The sequence below is a fragment of the Cervus elaphus genome, chromosome 3 (assembly GCF_910594005.1).
Source record: "Cervus elaphus chromosome 3, mCerEla1.1, whole genome shotgun sequence".
NCBI classification, from domain to species: Eukaryota; Metazoa; Chordata; class Mammalia; order Artiodactyla; family Cervidae; genus Cervus; species Cervus elaphus.
The window spans coordinates 49,401,741-49,420,720 of NC_057817.1; the positions used below are offsets into that span (position 1 = coordinate 49,401,741).

An 18,980-nucleotide genomic window follows, 5' to 3' on the forward strand; every position below is an offset into this window, starting at 1 on the left:
CTAAAATTTTGTTAATAACAGATGCATCTATGTTCATCAGGGGTATACTGGTTGAGAAATTTTTTTCCTTGAAATGTCTCTCTTAGACTTTGGTATCAAAGTAATGCTGGTTTCATTGCATGAAGCAGTCTCTCCTAATTTCTGAAAAGAGCTTCTGTTGAACTGGCGTAATTCTCTCAAACAGCACTGGCAGAACTCACTAGTGGCACCATCAAGCTCTGATGTTTTCTTTGTGAGGAGATTTTAAACTACAAATTCAACTTCTTTAATGGATACAGGGCTCTTCAGAGAATTCATTCTTTTGGAATCAGCTTTATTAGTTTTCATCTTTCAAGAAATATTTCTTTATTGTCCTTTTGCTATTTGTAGATTTCTGTACAGATGTCACCTCTCTTGTTCGATATTGGTGGTTGTGTCTTTTACCTTTCTCTTGTGATCAAACTAGGTCTTTATAAATTTTATTATCTTCATAAAGAACCAGTCTTTGGATTCATTGATTTTCTCTATTTTTCTGTTTTCCCTTTATTTGATTTCTGTTCTGAACTTAGTATTTTTCTTCTGCTTGATTTAGTTTAATTTGTTCTTATTTTTAGTTTCCTGAGTCAGAAACCAAGGTCACTGATTTGAGACCTTTCCTTTTCCTTATGCATGTTAAAAGAGCTATAAATTACCCTCCACATACTATTTGCCTTCCACAAATTTTTACATGCTTTGTTTTCACTTTCATTTAGTTAAAAATACGTGCTAATTTCTCTGAGTCCTCTCTGACCCATGAGTCACACAGAAGTATGTCAGTTTTCAAACACCTGAATATGTTTCCCCTCTCGGTTGTTATTATTCCCCTAGAGTAAGAAAACATCTGTATGATTTAACTCCTGCTAACTTCACTGAACCAGGTTTTATGCATAATACAGTTTATCTAAATGCATCATGTGAACACCAAAAAGAATTTTTATTCTGCTGTTGTTCAGTGGGAATACAGTAAGTCCTCTACACATGAACAGTTTCCATTTCAAGAGTGTGTTCATAAGTCCAACAAGGTTAGCCTAGGTATCTAACTAATACAACTGGCTATACAGTACTACACTATAGATATTAGTGTAGATTTACAACACTAATAAGAGTGTTTACACTATTATAAATAATAGTGTTTTTTCCCACATAAATAATATTTTAAAAACACACACACACAAAATAAGGAGAACATTTTGAATCTTATAGTACACCACCCTGAAAAGTACAGTAGCACGTAGAGTACCACCGCTGCACACAGGGGCTGGCACAGAGTGAGCAGGCGAGCAGAGTTACTGACGGAGGCAGGCGAGGAGGTGGGAGACGGTAAGAGCTGAAAGACCGTCGGCAGCAGGAGGCAGAGGGCAAGGTGCCATGCCACTCATGCTTGATGCTGATGACACAGGTTCTGGGTCCTTGCTCAATTCAATTCTATCTACCCTGTTGAAAAAATGATCCAGTGATGTCTGGGTAAGTAGTTCTCTTTTTTCTTGTCACAGATGACAGAGGAGCACTGGACTGCATCAGAACAGCAGTGGCAACCTTCATGTACCATTCTACACTTGGGTCCCACGCCTCAAAAACTGACAGTGCCTCCTCAAAGAAAACCGTTCGCCATTTCATGTGTCATGAATCTCTTCGGTTCTTCACTTATTTCTTCTTCCTCTTGTCTCTCTTCATCCTTTCTCTGGGCCTCCAATTCCATGAGGTCTGTATTAGTAAGCTCCTCATTTTGCACTGGAGAAGGCAATGGCACCCCACTCCAGTACTCTTGCCTGGAAAATCCCATGGACGGAGGAGCCTGGTGGGCTGCAGTCCATTGGATTGCCACGAGTCCGACACGACTGAGTGACTTCACTTTCACTTTTCACTTTCATGCATTGGAGAAGGAAATGGCAACCCACTCCAGTGTTCTTGCCTTGAGAATCCCAGGGATGGGGGAGCCTGGTGGGCTGCCGTCTATGGGGTCGCACAGGGTCGGACACGACTGAAGCGACTTAGCAGCAGCAGCAGCATTTTGCACAGCAAGGAGGTCAATGAGGTCATCCTCTTGCAGATCCAGCTCCAATTTTTTCCTGAGGGTCACTAAGTGGCTGAAGACCTCTGTTGACTCTTTGTCCACCTCAAATCCATGAAAATGATGGGTAAAGGTTCTTCCAAATCCCATTCATGATGACAACCAAACATCACACCAAGCAAAGTCAATGTCTTTTATGGGTTTGTACGTGGTACAGCCCTTCCAAAACTGTTGCAAGGCTGTTCCTGATATATGTCACTTGCCTTTATTGTCTGACAAAAAGTGCAATTTGAATAATATTTCTTGAAAGTCACTATAACCTCCTGGTCCACAGGCTGGATAACTGACATAGTATTTGGTGGCAGATACACACTGGGATGAAAGTCATCCATGAATGGAGGGTGGCCGAGAGTACTGTTGAGCAGCAAAAGGATGTTGAATGGGATGTCTTTTTTCAAGCAGTGTTTCTCAACTCTGGGATAAAATGGTGCAAAAACCAATTCTGGAAAATGGCCTGTGTAACCTAGGCTTTGGGGTTTCTCTTCCACAAAAATGAAGAGAGCCCCTGGCTGTTTTTAAGGGTTCTTGGGTTCTCTGGATGAGACACTAAAAGATGCTCTGGCTTCATACTGCCAGAAGCACTGCCACCAAACAAAGAGAGTTAGCCTATCCTTTAGTGCTTTATAGCCTGGCATCAACTTTTCTTTCTTACTGATATAACTTTGGTCTGAATTCCTCTTCCAGTACAGTCCTCGCATCCACATTAAAAACCTGCTATGGTAAATACGTTCCTTCATCAATAATTTCTTAAAACATTTCAGGAAATTTCCAGGCATGTGCCATACCTACACTCGCTGCCTCGGCACTCACTTTTACATTGTGAAGCTTGGCTCTAGCCTTGAATCGATCAAAGCAGTCATGGTTGGCTTTAAAAGATGTGCCTTCTGATTCTTCACCATGTTTCTTCTTCAAGTCTTCATAAGGCTTTTAACTTTCTCTTGCATCAGCATTAAACCGAGAGCGACTCAGCTGACACTGATCCTGCATTCACATACTGAGAAGTTTCTCCATCTCCTCCATCACTTTTCCACACTTCTTTGGTATTACTGTCAACATCATTGGCATGGCATACTTCACATGTTCCAAGACTGAATGATTCATATTATAAGAATAAGTGATCTTTACCACCTTTTTGCCTTGCTCCACTCTCTCAATTATTTTCACTTTTGTTTCCATTGTTATTGCTTGGTGCTTCTCAGCAGTCCCAGCTACATCACCGCTGCTTTTATGCTTGCTTCTGAACATCCTGGGCTTGAAATAAAGATACCGCACCACTGTACTCTGTACAGTACTTTACAGTCAAGAACACAAAGCACAGCCACTTGCAAAGGATGCGTGCATGTAACAGTGTATTCCGGACACGTGAACCAGCTTACATAACTGGACACGTGAATGCATGTACACATCTTTGAAAATTCACGGTTAGTATGTAGGGAACATACTGTATTCTATAAATGTCAGTTAGGACAAGCAGATTGATTTATTTCCTTACTCCTTTTTTGTCTACACGTTTTCTATTATTTATGGAGAGAATAATACTGAAATATCCATTGTATAGTTGTGGATATTTTTCTACTTCTCCTTGTGGTTCTGGCAGGTTTTGCTTCACGTATTTTCAAGTGACGCCATTAGATGGGTATATATTTAGGATTATTATGTTTTTTTCTTAATGAACTGTCCTAGCCCGTTTACAAATATGAAATGAACTTTTATCCCTGATAATGTTCTCTGTTCTAAATCTTAATGTCTGATATTAAAATGGCCACTCCAGCATTCTTTTGATTATAGTGCTGTATATGTTCGGTTCAGTTCAATCACTCAGTTGTGTCCGACTCTTTGCAACCTGATGGACTGAAGTTAATATGTGTCTTAGTTTTCTACTGCTAACAAATAACCATAGTAGTTTAAAACAATACCTATTTATATTCTCACAGTTCTGTGGGTCAGAAGTTCAGGTGAGTTCAACTGGGCTTTCTACTTAGGGTCTTGGAAGAGGAAATCAAGATGCCAGACAGACCTCTCTCCTATCTGGAGGCTCTGGGAAAGAATCTACCTCCAAGTCCATTCAGGTTGCTGGCAGAATCTAGTTCCTCACGGCTACAGGTATGAGGTGCCTGTTTTCTTGCTGGCTAGAGGCACAATTCTCCTTGTCCCTAGACAACACCTGTCTTTCTTTTCACATAGCCCCCTCCATTTTCAAATCAGCAATGAGTTCTCATGCTTTAAATCCTAACTTCTATAGCTACCAGCCAGAGAAAGCTCTGCTTTCAAAGAGCATGTATGATCAGATAAAGCTCACTGGGGTAATCTCCCTTTTGTCATATAACATAATCAATCACAGGAATGATATCCTATTCTCAGGTTCCACTCACACTCAAAGGGGAGATTATATAAGAGTGAGGATGACTGGAGGTTAGTCTTAGAATCTTTCAATCTCTATTTGTACTTTGTATTTAAGGTGGGTTTCTGGTAGACAGCATACAGTTGGGTCTTTATTTTTTATTCCAATCTTACAGTCTCTCCCTCAAATTTACATTAAACACAACTGTTCACAGAGCTGGGTTTAAATCTACCATCTCACTTGCTATTTGCTTTGTGTTTGTTTCATCTGCTTTGTGTTCTTCTCCACTTAAAATTTTTTTTTAAACATTGCTATTTCTCCTTATTATGCATTATATTTTCTGCTTCTTTGCATTCTGGCTACTATCTGTTTGGATCCAAGATATTAAAAATTTTATCTTGTTGGATGGATGCTGGTTATTTTTGTATTCCTGCTTCCCAGGTGGCATGTGGTGAAGAGTCTACCTGCCAATGCAGAAGATGGAAGAGAGGCGGGTTCAATCCCTGGGTGGGGAAGATACCCTAGAGGAGGAAATGGCCACCCACTCCACTATTTTTGTCTGCGGGAGAAAAATTCCAGGGACCGAGGAGTCTGGTAGGTTGCAATAGATGGGGTTGCAAAAAGTCAGACACAACTGAGCATGCGCGCGCACGCACACACACACACACACACACACACACACACACACACACACACACACACACACACACACACACTCTTGCGTTCTGTTCTAAGATGCAGTTAAGTTACTTGGAAATAGTTGCTTTCAATTTAGAAGGACAAGAGGATTCATTTTGCCCTTCTATAGAGGCAAACCCACTCTCTGCAGTCTACTCCATGATTGATAACATTTTCCACTCTGGCTACTGTGAACACATTATTCTTGCTCCTTTATGAGTGAAACCGAGGGTACTCATCAGTTAGATCCATTAAACTATAATTTCTTAATAAACAGTGAACTGTAACCTGCTTTCACTGATCAAGCTCACTTTAATTGTTTTTACAAAAACTCGCAAGTCCTCCAAGTTTCATAAAGTCTAAAAATAAGATATTTTCCTGAGATGTTTTTCAGGAACTTGCAATCGGCTGCGTTCAGTTCTAGGTAGAGCTAAGATTAAGACCATTAACTGCCTAGTTGGGCTTGGATGAAGTGTCCGCTTAGTGACCTTTTGATGTGAGAGGGCCCACAATTCCACCCTCAGAACATGCTAACACCTCCATTTTCTGAACATGTGTCTCATGAAGAAGCAAGTAGCTTAGCTGCATCTGCACAAGAATGACCCACTTTCTTCTTATCATCAATTACCCTTCCCCATGCTCTGCATACCTTGGACTACCCTGCTTCTTTATTTCCACAAATACCCTGAGTCCCTTGCTATCAGGTAGGTGAATCTGAGAGTTGTTCTCCCAACTCCTCACTTGGTTGCCTCACAAATAAATCCCTTCCCTGCTGCAAACTTTGCCATCTCAGCATCTGGCTTATAGCACATCTGGCAAATGAACCTGATTTGGTCACATGAACCTAAATGATTGCTCTAATTCTTTTGGATAATTCTTTTCTTGGCCTTGGGTAGCGTGTAACACACATGCACTAGTCAACAGTCAGCTGAAGACTTAGAAGAGTCTTCAGCAGTTTCTGTAGATCTCTAGGTCTCTCCCTCTCCTTACGTGCTGCTCATTCCTCTCTGGTCCTCTGCCCTGGAAACTCTGGTGGCCTTGGTCTCCCTGGACTCCAAACTCTTTTCTCAACTAAGGGAGGTTGCCAGGCTTTGCATGGGTCCCCCCTTCTGTGCAGTGTCTTGGAAACTCTCTCAGTACAGTAAGCTGAGGAAAACACAGGGCTCATTTCATTTGTTTCAGACTTCTCAGGGATCACTGTTCTTCACTGCCTGGTGTCCAACGTTTTGAGAATCACTGTTTCATATATTTTGTCAGGGTTTTGGTTCATTTAAATGGAAAGATAAGTCTAGTCCTTGTTATTTCATCTAGGCAGGTAACAAAAGTTCTGGTATTTAGGTTTTATTCTCTTTAAATGTCACCAGAGTTTTAGAAGAGCTGGCAAGTATTAATAGTAAGGGTTGTAGAAAAATAATCCAAAAATCCAAGAATGTAAACATATACCACTGCTCCCCAACTAAAGAAGTTATGTGTCTGTTAGCAAAATAATACACAATAGAGCATTTCCCCCAAACGGTAAGGTAGTGCTTTCTAAACTACATTCTAGCCTTAAAAGCTAATAAACCCTTTTAATATCATAAATGACAAAAATCTGTCATGATAAAGAAAACTAATTATGACAAAATAATCTGAATTCATTAGGTCAAATCTATAATATAGTCGGCCCTCTGCATCCTGAGGGAGGGAAAACATTCCAGAAAGTTCCAAAAACCAAAACTTGAATTTGCTGTGTACCAGCAACTATTTACATAGCATTTATACTTTGTTAGGTATTAAAAAGTGAAGTGAAGTTGCTCAGTTGTGTCCAACTCTTTGCAACCCCGTGGACTGTAGGCCACCAGGCTCCTCCAACCATGGGATTTCCCAGGCAAGAATACTGGAGTAACCAACAAAAGACTTAAAGTATACAGGAAGACACACAGATTATATGCAAATATTATGCCATTTTATATAAGGGGCTTGAGCATCCATAGATTTTAATATATGAGAGGGGTTGTGGAACCAAACCCCACATGGACACCAAGGGATGACTATATAAGAAATTTCTGATTTATCAATTTATTTACATTAAAATTTTCCACATTATATATATTGACCATAACATATTAAAATGAACACATTTACAAACTTGACTTAAGGAAATAATACCTCTAAGAAGCCCAGAGTTATCAATGGGTCCAGGATAAACGTTTTGATCTCCCATCTGGTACTTGTCCCAGCTGTCAAAGCCAACATACTTTTTCCACTGTTTGAACCAGCGACTATCGACTAGGTACCTAAAAAAGAAGAGAAATTGGTAAAAGAAAATAACATCAAGAACTTTAAGAATAGCAGAAAAGCTATTTTTTAAAAATATATATATATTTTTAATGTGGACCATTTTGAATGACTTACAATGTTGCTTCTGTTTCATGTTTTGGTTTTTTGGCTGCAAGGCATGTGGGATCTTAGCTCCCCAACCAGGGCTCAAACCTGCACCCCCCACATTGGAAGGCAAAGTCTTAACCAATGGGCCACAAGGGAAGTCCCTCTATTTTTCATATTTCACTTTTATATAAAAGTACATGTCTACTTAAGGATTACTGAGAATAACTAATGCCACAGTTGCAGAAGAGAAACATTCCACTTGTGTAAGACATCATTTCTATTGTTCTATAAAATATCTACTACAGACAACTACTGACATACACATTAAACAAAAAATCCTTAATAGAACTTAAAAAAAATGCAATAGCTGTTCAACACAATATGTGCCAATTGAACAAAAATTCAAATGACAATTGCAAGTATCAATCAAGATAAAATTTTACATGCAACATGGTAAAATGTTAACATGAAAAATGGTTCTTTTGCAAAACAACTTACAAATACAGTATGCTAATTGTATGTGTTTTATTGTATCTTTCAAGGAGTAAGGAAAGCAATTATTAAAGGTTTGGAAGATTGATTTTAGTAATTATAGTCAAAGTTTTAAAAGAAACTTTAAAAATAACTAGCTTCTTTACTAACAAAAGTTGATAGCAACAACACTGTCTCCCACTGTTTCTCATACATAAGTAAAATTTGCTGGGGCAAGCAGGGCTGGTTTTTAATTGATTTCAAAAGTGTGAAACCAAGCACTATAACCATTACTGAAACTATATTCACCCTGTTTTCAAATACCTAAATTAGCTTCTCATCAGATGACCAGTGACGGAAAAAGTACAATAATGGTTCTCTAGCAAAGAAAGCATAAAAAATTATAAATCTAAAAAAACCATATAAATTTATTTATATTATACCTACCATGCTTTGCCACTGGTTCATAATTATTTAAAAAATTTTTTTCCAGAAACATTTCCCCTCACAGTTAACTAGGCTCAATCACAAACAAAAGCAAAGGTTAACAAGATGTTTAAAGTCCACGTGTAGAGCCAAGTTGTTTAGAACATCATTCCAACGCTTCCATGCTTATAGCACTATACACAGAGCCCTGTAGGAATGAAATGCTATCTTTATGTCTGAAAACACCTGAAGTAAAGGCACCAAACTAACAGAACCCCACAATTTTTAAGGAATATTCATCAGCAGTTCAGTTTCCTAAAAATGGGTAAGGTAGAATTATCTATACATGAGTACTTCAAACATACTATCAAGATCATACAATGGAATGCCCCCAAATTGTAGATTTTGATGTCTATGAGGAAAAAAGAGAGTTGAAAAACTAAGTTTTAAGAAAACCCTGCTTGTAAGATAAACAAAATAAATTAGACTAGCAACGTCTTTGTATGTTAAATTGAATAAAGAAAATTAGACTTAATTGTATGCGTGCATGCGTGCTCAGTTGTGTCTGACTCCATGATGCTAAGGATGGTAGCCTGCCAGGCTCCTCTGTCCATGGGATTTCCCAGGCAAGAATACTGGAGTGGGTTGCCATTTTGGTCTCCAGGGGATCTTTCTGACCCAGGGATTGAACCTTCAACTCCTGCACTGGCAGGCAGGTTCTCTACCTCTGAGCCACCAGGGAAAACCAATGAAACATGAGGGAAGCAGAAAAAACAGGAGTATCTACTACGGAAATAATGTGTAGTCTTCTTAGGTGTACCCTTGAAATTAGATAAAGTGGACATATAAATGAAAATAAAAATATTCCAAGACATTTACACGGATCTGTTGTACTGTAAAAACTTTATTATAGACCTGCCCAAACCAAAATACAAGATTCCTCCATTTTAATTCATAAAAGTCTAGGACAAAACCAACAGCTCACCAAGATTTTAAGTAAGTGAACAAAGACCTAAATTTATCATACATTTTCAACAGCACTCTAAATCTTTGATACATTATTAAGGTCCAGATGCACCCAACTGTAGCTTCTGAGTTTCTTTTTTGAATAGTTTTAACTATTTGTAAAGGTTGATATTTCATGGCTTTTATTCTTGAAATACCAATCTTTAAAAATAGTTATAACTGATTTTAAGATGATGTCTAAAATCGGTAACTTTGCCTAATAGGTCTTGCATGATCTGATCTGCTCCTACCTCCCTCTTTAGTCTTAACTGGTACCATTTTTCTTTTTGCTGAGATCTAGTTCCTGGACACACTATTTTCTGCCTCGTGGCTCCTTCTGCCTCAAACCTTCTCCTACTGCTTTCACCACCTAGTTAACTCTATCTTTCAGATAATTTAAAGTCGCTTTTCTCAGGGAATCCTTCCATAAGCTTCTTCCCATTTCCTCTTAGTTTGTAAAAGAAAACACAAGATAGCAATCTCAGTTTACTAACTCTCAAGATTCTTTATTCAGTTACAAGGATTACCTTTAACAATAACAAAATAACTAACATTTGAGCTTTACTCTTGGGCAAGGCAGCACTTACTCCTTTAATTACCCATTGAGGTAGGCACTTCTATACAGGCACAAAGAAATTAACTTGCCCAAGGTTACAAACTTAGTGCCAGACCCTTGATTAAGAAAATGTATTAGCAGCACAGGGAGAAGAGAAAAGACCAATGAAAGCACAAAGAAACCAGAACCAGGCTCAAGTATCCAACATCCGTGGGACTATGCGATACGCTAACAGCTTCATTACAAACCAGTGTAGAAAGACCTGGCTATATATACAGGGGAAATATTAATTAGAGCTCTACACCTCACATACATAGTCAGTTCTACTCGAAAAAGTTTAAGAAAACCTGAATGTGTTAAACACAACTGCTAATAAGGGAACAGTAACACAAAGTCTGCGTATGCTTAAGTACGACTTCACTCTACACAGTGTGAGGACTCGGGTAAAGCAGGTGAGATGCCAAGGGACCCTAACAGGGGGTGCGTCCTTTTACACCCCAGGAGCCTCACTTGTCTCACCCTAGCCCTAACTCCAGAACATACACTCGAAAAATGAAGAAAACTACCCAGCTATACTGAGTTGCACAGGTATGCACAAAACATACATTTTTACATGTACTTACAATCACCACGTGCATTATGAACTACACTCTCCACATCTGTTACAATTTCTTGGCAGATTTTGGATAACCTTCCTTCTACCATTTCACAATAACTTACAGGCTGCAATGTTTTTGAATCCCACTTCAAGCAAATTTCCTTTTATTAAGAATAAAAATGACATATTTTGGGGGGTATTAGTGTGTTTCTCAACTTTTAATAAATGTAAAACTATGCTACCATTTTTATTAGGTGTCTTGTTTTTAAAAAATGGGTCACTGCCAAGAAATTTTCAAGTGCTGTGCCCCAACCCTATTTTTCCCATATGCCCTGTGGGTTTTACTGCATGATTTTGCATATAGCACAGTGATTTTCAGGAACACAAGCTCTATTACAGCAGAAGCTGTACAAAAATAAATTATAGTTGGATCAAAAACATAAATGTGAAAGCAAAAATATAATTTTTAAAAGATAATAGAAAAAACTCTTGTTACTTCAGAATATAGGAAGAGTAAAGACAAAAAACAAAAACTCTTAAAAGTAAAGGTTGATAAAATTGCAAGGTTAAAATGAAAACCTTCTGTTTAACCAAGTAAAGAAAGACAGAGACTGGGAAAAATACTGCCTATAATCAACAAAGGATTAGAATACATGAAAAACTCATTTAAAAAGAAAAAAAGGACAATACACAGGACATCAGAATGGCCTCGATACAAAGGAGAAAATGTTCTATATCATTAGCAATGTAAAAAATACAAATTAATATCATACCACATCGTTTGCATGAAATTGGTGAACACACAAGCACATGTACATGTGTCAATAATATTGTGTGGAGAAGATGTGTAGTAACTACAGCTCATAAACTATCAACTGGGGTGTAAACTAGAATCCTCATTTTGGAGAATAATTCGGCAATATTTATTAAAGATGAAGATGTGTATAATGCAAAATCACATATTGTCATTGCTAAGTCTTATCATGAGAAACTCTTGCACATATTTACAAGAATACAACTTGTAATGCAGTTACATTATATGTAGCGCAATGTAAGTAGCAAATAGAAAACTGGAAAAGCTCCCTAATATCCACTACTCCTATCACGACATATTATAGAAAAACTGAAATGAAAAACACAGCCGCAAGTATTAACATGGATAAATCTCAAAACTGCAATGCTGAATAAAAAAAATAGAAGCTACAAAAGGATACATGAGTTGGACACAACTGAGTGACTGAACTGAATGTAACACAAATATATTGATACAGATATGTACACACAGTACAACTATAGAAAATTTTTAAACATGCCACAAATAATAATATTCATAGATTCCTATATACATACTGAAAATATAAGTAAAGGGAATAATAAAAATCCATTTCTGGAGGGTGGCTCCCTGTGGCAAGAGAGGGAAGGGGTTAGGATGAGGCAAACAGGTAAAGGGAGATTCAACTGTATTTGTAAAGATTTTTTTTAAACTAATAGAGGTTTACACAGGGGTTTTGTTACATTTTTCTCTGTATTCTGTTTTCTGAAATAGGATACTCAATATGATTAATATGTTTCTTATTTAATACAGAATGGGCTTCCCTGGTGGCTTAGTGGTAGAGAATCGACCTGCCAATGCAGGAGACACAGGTTTGATCTTTGGGTCACGAAGGTTTCCCGAGAAGGAAATGGCAACCCATGCCAATATTCTTGCCTTGGAAATCCCATGGACAGAGGAGCCTGGCAGGCTATAGTCTACGGGGTCACAAAAGAATTGGACATGACCTGGCAACTAAACAACAACACCGGTTTATGTATAACCTTCATATACAGGCACAGAATGAAAGTCAAACACACAGACTTGAACAACGCTGCAGCCAACAAAGCTGACAGCAAATGAGGTTGCAAGCATAAAAATGGGATAGAAATATGTACAGAAAAATGTATACAATAGACAGCTTTAGTTTCATTACTACTTATTTTTTAAAAGAAGTTCATTAGTTTCTATTACCTCATATTTATTTTATACTATCTGTTCCAAAAGAAAAGATCCTGATGCTGGCAAAGATTGGGGGCAGGAGAATGGGACGACAGGACGAGATGGTTGGATTGCATCACCAACTTATTGGACATGAGTTTGAGCAAGTTCCAGAAGTTGGTGAAGGGCAGGGAAGCCTAGCGTGCTGCAGTCTATGGGGTCGCAAATAGTCAGACACAACTGAGTGACTGAACAACAACAAATCTCTTCCAAATCCAACAGGTGAATTTCCATTAGATTTTAACAAAAAGTTACATAAACCTGGAAGAATTTTCTTTAGAAAAACATGACTTGTTTCCAAATTGATCAAATTATGAATTTGATATACAGTAATGCATTCATTTTCAAGAAATTGTTTGTTAACTAGAGCAACTACTAACTAAGCCAGAAAGGTGAAAATGATTGGTTGACATCTCATAAGAAATGAAAAGCACAAAGTACAAAAATACAGATTACCACCCCTGTTATCTGGGAAGATATGTAAACCAAACAATCAAAAAATTCTAAAACTGACATATATACTGATTTTAAGCTGATCAACCTTTAGTACCAAATATTAAACTTACCAAAGATTAAACTACAGACTTGCAATCATCTAAGTTTCAACTAAATACTAATGTGCAAACATCTAGATAGCCCAGAGTAATTATTAACCTCCTTATGATAAACAAACGAATTTAAGCTTCTTACACAAAGGAGTCAGTATCATACAGAAGAAACTGAGGATGAAATGTTTCTGAATAATATTGAGCCATCTCACTGTGTTCCTATATAAAAAGCTATGAAATAAATGTACCAAAATATGCTCAAGATCATTTCCACTTTTGAGTGAGGCTTCTGACTGTGGCTGAATCACTATCATTCCCTCTGTTTTAGTGAAAAGTGAAAGTGAAAATCGCTCAGTTCATTTCAGTTGCTCAGTCGTGTCCGACTCTTTGCGACTCCATGAATCGCAGCATGCCAGGCCTCCCTGTCCATCACCAACTCCCAGAGCCCACCCAAACCCATGTCCATCGAGTTGGCGATGCCAGCCAACCATCTCATCCTCTGTCGTCCCCTTCTCCTCCTGCCCCCCAAGCCCTCCCAGCATAAGGGTCTTTTCAAATGAGTCAGCTCTTCGCATGAGGTGGGCAAAGTATTGGAGTTTCGGCTTCAACATCAGTCCTTCCAATGAACACCCAGGACTGATCTCCTTTAGGATGGACTAGTTGGATCTCCTTGCAGTCCCAGGGACTCTCAAGAGTCTTCTCCAACACCATAGTTCAAAAGCATCAATTCTTCGGCACTCAGCCTTCTTCACAGTCCAACTCTCACATCCATACATGACTACTGGGAAAACCATAGCCTTGACTAGACGGACCTTTGTTGGCAAAGTAATGTCTCTGCTTTTTAATATGCTATCTAGGTTGGTCATAACTTTCCTTCCAAGGAGTAAGCGTCTTTTAATTTCATGGCTGCAGTCACCACCTGCAGTGATTTTGGAGCCCAAAAAAATAAAGTCAGCCACTGTTTCCACTGTTTCGCCATCTATTTGCCATGAAGTGATGGGACCAGATGCCGTGATCTTGGTTTTCTGAATCCTGAGTTTTAAGCCAACTTTTTCACTCTCCTCTTTCACTTTCAGCAAGAGGCTTTTTAGTTCCTCTTCACTCTCTGCCATAAGGGTGGTCTCATCTGCATATCAGGTTATTGATATTTCTCCCAGCAATCTTGATTCCAGCTTATGCTTCATCTTTCAGCCCAACGTTTCTCATGATGTACTTTGCATATAAGTTAAATAAACAGGGTGACTATACAGCCTTGACGTACTCCTTTCCCGATTTGGAACCAGTCTGTTGTTCCATGTCCAGTTCTAACTGTTGCTTTCTGATGTGCATACAGGTTTCTCAAGAGGCAGGTCAGGTGGTCTCGTATGCCCATCTCTTTCAGAACTTTCCACAGTTTACTGTGATCCACAAAATCGCTCAGTTGTGTCCAACTCTTTGTGACTGCATGGACTATACAGTCCATGGAATTCCCCAGGCAGAATACTGGAGTGGGTAGCCCTCTCCTTCTCCAGGGGATCTTTTCAACCCAGGGATTGAACCCAGGTCTCCTGCATGCAGGTGGATTTTTTAGCCAGATGAGCCACCAGGGAATACAAGGGACTTTAACGATGACGCCTCACATGTGTCACTACCCAAAAGGTCTGTTTTCGTTCCAATCCCAAAGAAAGGCAATGCCAAGGAATGCTCAAACTACCGCACAACTGCACTCATCTCACATGCTAGTAAAGTAATGCTCAAAATTCTCCAAGCTAGGCTTCAACAATATGTTAACTGTGAACTTCCAGATTTCAAGCTGGTTTTAGAAAAGGCAGAGGAACCAGAGATCAAACTGCCAACATCTGCTGGATCACTGAAAAAGCCAGAGAGTTTCAGAAAAACATCTATTTCTGTTTTATTGACTATGCCAAAGCCTTTGACTGTGTGGATCACAACAAACTGTAGAAAATTCTCAAAGAGATGGGACTACCAGACCAACTGACCCGCCTCTTGAGAAATCTGTATGCACATCAGGAAGCAACAGTTAGAATTGGACATGGAACAACAGACTGGTTCCAAATCGGGAAAGGAGTATGTCAAGGCTGTATATTGTCACCCTGTTTATTTAACTTATATGCAAAGTACATCATGAGAAACGTTGGGCTGAAAGATGAAGCATAAGCTGGAATCAAGATTGTTGGGAGAAATATCAATAACCTCAGATATGCAGATGAGACCACCCTTATGGCAGAGAGTGAAGAGGAACTAAAAAGCCTCTTGCTGAAAGTGAAAGAGGAGAGTGAAAAAGTTGGCTTAAAACTCAGCATTCGGAAAACTAAGATCACGGCATCTGGTCCCATCACTTCATGGCAAATAGATGGCGAAACAGTGGAAAACAGTGGCTGACTTTATTTTTTTGGCTCCAAAATCACTGCAGGTGGTCACTGCAGCCATGAAATTAAAAGACACTTATTCCTTGGAAGGAAAGTTACGACCAACCTCGACAGCATATTAAAAAGCAGAGACATTACTCTGCCAACAAAGGTCCGTCTAGTCAAGGTTATGGTTTTCCCAGTAGTCATGTATGGATGTGAGAGTTGGACTATAAAGAAAACTGAGTGCCGAAGAATTGATGCTTTTGAACTATGGTGTTGGAGAAGACTCTTGAGAGTCCCTGGGACTGCAAGGAGATCCAACCAGTCTATCCTAAAGGAGATCAGTCCTGGGTGTTCATTGGAAGGACTGATGTTGAAGCTGAAACTCCAATACTTTGCCCACCTGATGCAAAGAACTCACTTATCTGAAAAGACCCTGATGCTGGGAAAAACTGAAGGTGGGAGGAGAAGGAGATGACAGAGGATGAGATGGTTGGATGGCATCACCCACTCAATGGAAATGAGTTTGAGTAAGCTCCGGCAGTTGGTGATGGACAGGGAGGCCTGGCGTGCTGCAGTCCATGGGGTCACAAAGAGTCGGACACGACTGAGCGACTGAACTGAACTGACTGATGATTCTCAAACACTAGTACATCAATATGAAAATGTTCCTATAATGATACTATGAGTTTAAAATTACTAAAGAACATTTCACAGAGATTAAATATCTATGGTCTTCAATCAATCTCAAGTCCTTTAAAGACAACCAACATCCTCCAACTTATCTCCAGTTTAGACTTCTCTACTTCCAATAATTATTTCAAACCTTTTCAAAACACTAAGTCTCTAACCCATTAGGCTGAATAGACAGCCTTGCTGCTTACTTTTCAAAGAAGTAAGCCCCAACTTTCTAACTCTCTTACTCCCCACCTTTATCATCAGTGATTCCCTTACATACCCGTGGAGTATATAACTCTTCTTAAATCTAAGGCTAATAATTTTTGTTCCTATTCTTTGGACCTAATTTCCTTCTGCCTCCTTGGAGACTTACCTTAGAAACAGCCCCTACCATCTTTTTTCTCCCCGTACCTTTCCTGTCTTTTTTTTAACTTAGCCTATAAGAAGAGCCACTCTTTTCCCCCTTCTGCCCATGACTGCCCTACTCCCATGTTCATTTCCTCTTCTATCTGCTCCCATTTTTCTGACTTCTCCCTGCAGCCAAGCTTCTCCTTCCTCAATCTTTACTTACTCTTCGGCAAAGCACAACACATCTTGCTATCCCAATGGGCCCTCAAAAAGGTCCTCACGAAGCCACCAATGGCCACCCTACCAAATCCAAAGGATTCATAATTTTGTTACCGTATCAATGCTTTTAAATATAATCTCAGTGATTCTGCCTTTCCAGAGAGGAAGAATATATCTATATCTAAATATATTTAGCTATTTAAACAAGATTCCCTACTTCTAACTAAATGTTAGTAGTCCACAAAGCTGCTCTTCAATGTCCTCTTTTCTCAGTCAATAGTCTCAGTGATATTGTAACTGACACCAGTGAGTCTAAAATCTTCATGGTAAGACCAACGCTCAAGTTCTTGAATATTTCCAACTTCTACTCATCCATGTCAACTTGTATTTTTTTTTTATAGAATTTCAATTTCAAGTTGTCAATTGTCTTTACATCCTCAAATGTACTCCTTCTCTAATATCTCTTTAATAAATGTCATCAGTAATTTAGTATCCCAAACCAGAAACCAAATTATCCTACATTCCTCCATGACCCCTTAACATCTAGCAACCAAGTCTGTCCCTCTCTTCTTCATGCTCAGAAAAGTATCTAAGCTCGGTAACTCACCCTCCTCATCAGTCTTAAGTGGCATAGAGCACTGTAACAGCTGCCCAACTTGTAACTCTGCTTTAAATTTGCCTGCTGCCAATTTAGCCTCCATTCTGCTGCCAGACATTTTAAAAACATAAATATGATCATTCACTCTACTGTTAAAATTAAAATTTAGTGTCATGTGACAGACCTTACCTGTCTCCTGAGAAACCTGTATGAGGGTCAAGAAGCAATAGTTAGAACCCCGTATGGAACAACTGACTGGTTAAAGATTGAGAAAGGAGCACAACAGGGCTGTCTGCGGTAACCCTGTCTGTTTAATCTGTACACTGAGCAACATAATGAGAAATGCTGGGCTGGATGAGTTACAAGCTGGAATCAAGATAAGTGGGAGAAACATCAACATCCTCAAATATGTGGATGATCCCACACTAATGGCAGAAAGCAAAGAGGAACTAAAAAGCCTCTTGATGAGCATGAAGGAGAGAGTGAAAGACCTGGCTTAAAACTGAATACTAAGAAAAATAAGATCATGCCATCCAGCCTGATTTACTTCATGGTAAATAGAGGGGGAAAAGGTGGAAGTAGTGACAGATTCCCCTTCTTGGGCTCTAAAATCACTGCAGATGGTGCCTGCAGCCATGAAATTATAAGACGTTTGCTTTTGGCAGGAAAGCTATGACAAACCTAGACAGTGTGCTGAAAAGCAGAGACATTACTCTGCCAATCAGGTCCATATAGTCAAGGCTATGGTTTTCCCAGTGGTCACATACAGTTGTGAGGGCTGGACTGTAAAGAAGGCAGTGCCAAAGAACTGATGCCTTCGAACTGTGGTGCTGGAGAAGGCTCTTGAGAGTCCCCTGGACAGCAGAGAGATCAAACCAGTAATCTTAAGGGAAATCAACCCTGGATACTTGGAAGTACTGATGTTGAAGCTGAAACTCCAGTATTTGGTCATCTGATGTAAACAGCTGACTCTCTGGAAAAGTCCCTGATGCTGGGAAAGATTGAGGGCAGAAGAGAGTGTAAGATGATGAGATGGCTGGATGGCATCACCAATGCAATGGACACGAACTTGGGCAACTTCGGGAGATGGTGAGGGACAGAGTGTCCTGGCATGTTGCAGTCCATGGGGTCACAAAGAGTCAGACACAACTGGGTGACTGAACAACAACAACAGAATAGAAATGTTTTTATTTATATTTATGTAAAGTTTTTTGTATAAAGTGTTTTCAAATTAATCTTTAGAGTAACTTTTCCCCATCTTTTTTTGTTTAGCTGATGGGGAAACCAAAACTCAGAGAAGCTATGTACCTTAACAAGGTCATACAACACTGAGTGCGTAGGGCCTGTTTCCAGTATACACTCTAGTTTTCAGACTTGAAAGTTCAGTGTTCTTTCTACTGTTTAAACTTTACTTTAAAAGCCATTTACTAACAGAGAACTAAGGCTTCCCAGGAGGCTCAGTGGTTAAGAATCCGCCTGCTAATGCAGGAGATGCAGGTTCGATTCCTGTTTTGGGAAGATCCCCTGGAGAAGGAAATGGCAACCCACTCCAGTATTTTGGCCTGGGAAATTCCATGGACAAAGGAGACTGGTGGGCTGCAGTCCATGGGTTGCAAAGAGTTGGACACAATGCAGTGACTGAGACACATTTAGAATAAACAAAATCCTTTTTGAA

The 18,980-nt window shown here is 39.2% G+C and overlaps 1 protein-coding gene across 3 annotated transcripts in view; it reads right to left on the reverse strand.

The window, feature by feature from the left end:
* The window catches only part of USP15 (ubiquitin specific peptidase 15), a 123,693-nt gene that overhangs the window by 91,689 nt on the left and 13,024 nt on the right, over positions 1 to 18,980 (reverse strand). For all 3 annotated transcript variants that reach the window (XM_043888365.1, XM_043888355.1, XM_043888386.1), the window contains exon 2: positions 7,257 to 7,384. In XM_043888365.1, the coding sequence (XP_043744300.1) occupies positions 7,257 to 7,384 (128 nt within the window). The remainder of the gene's footprint in view (positions 1 to 7,256; positions 7,385 to 18,980) is intronic.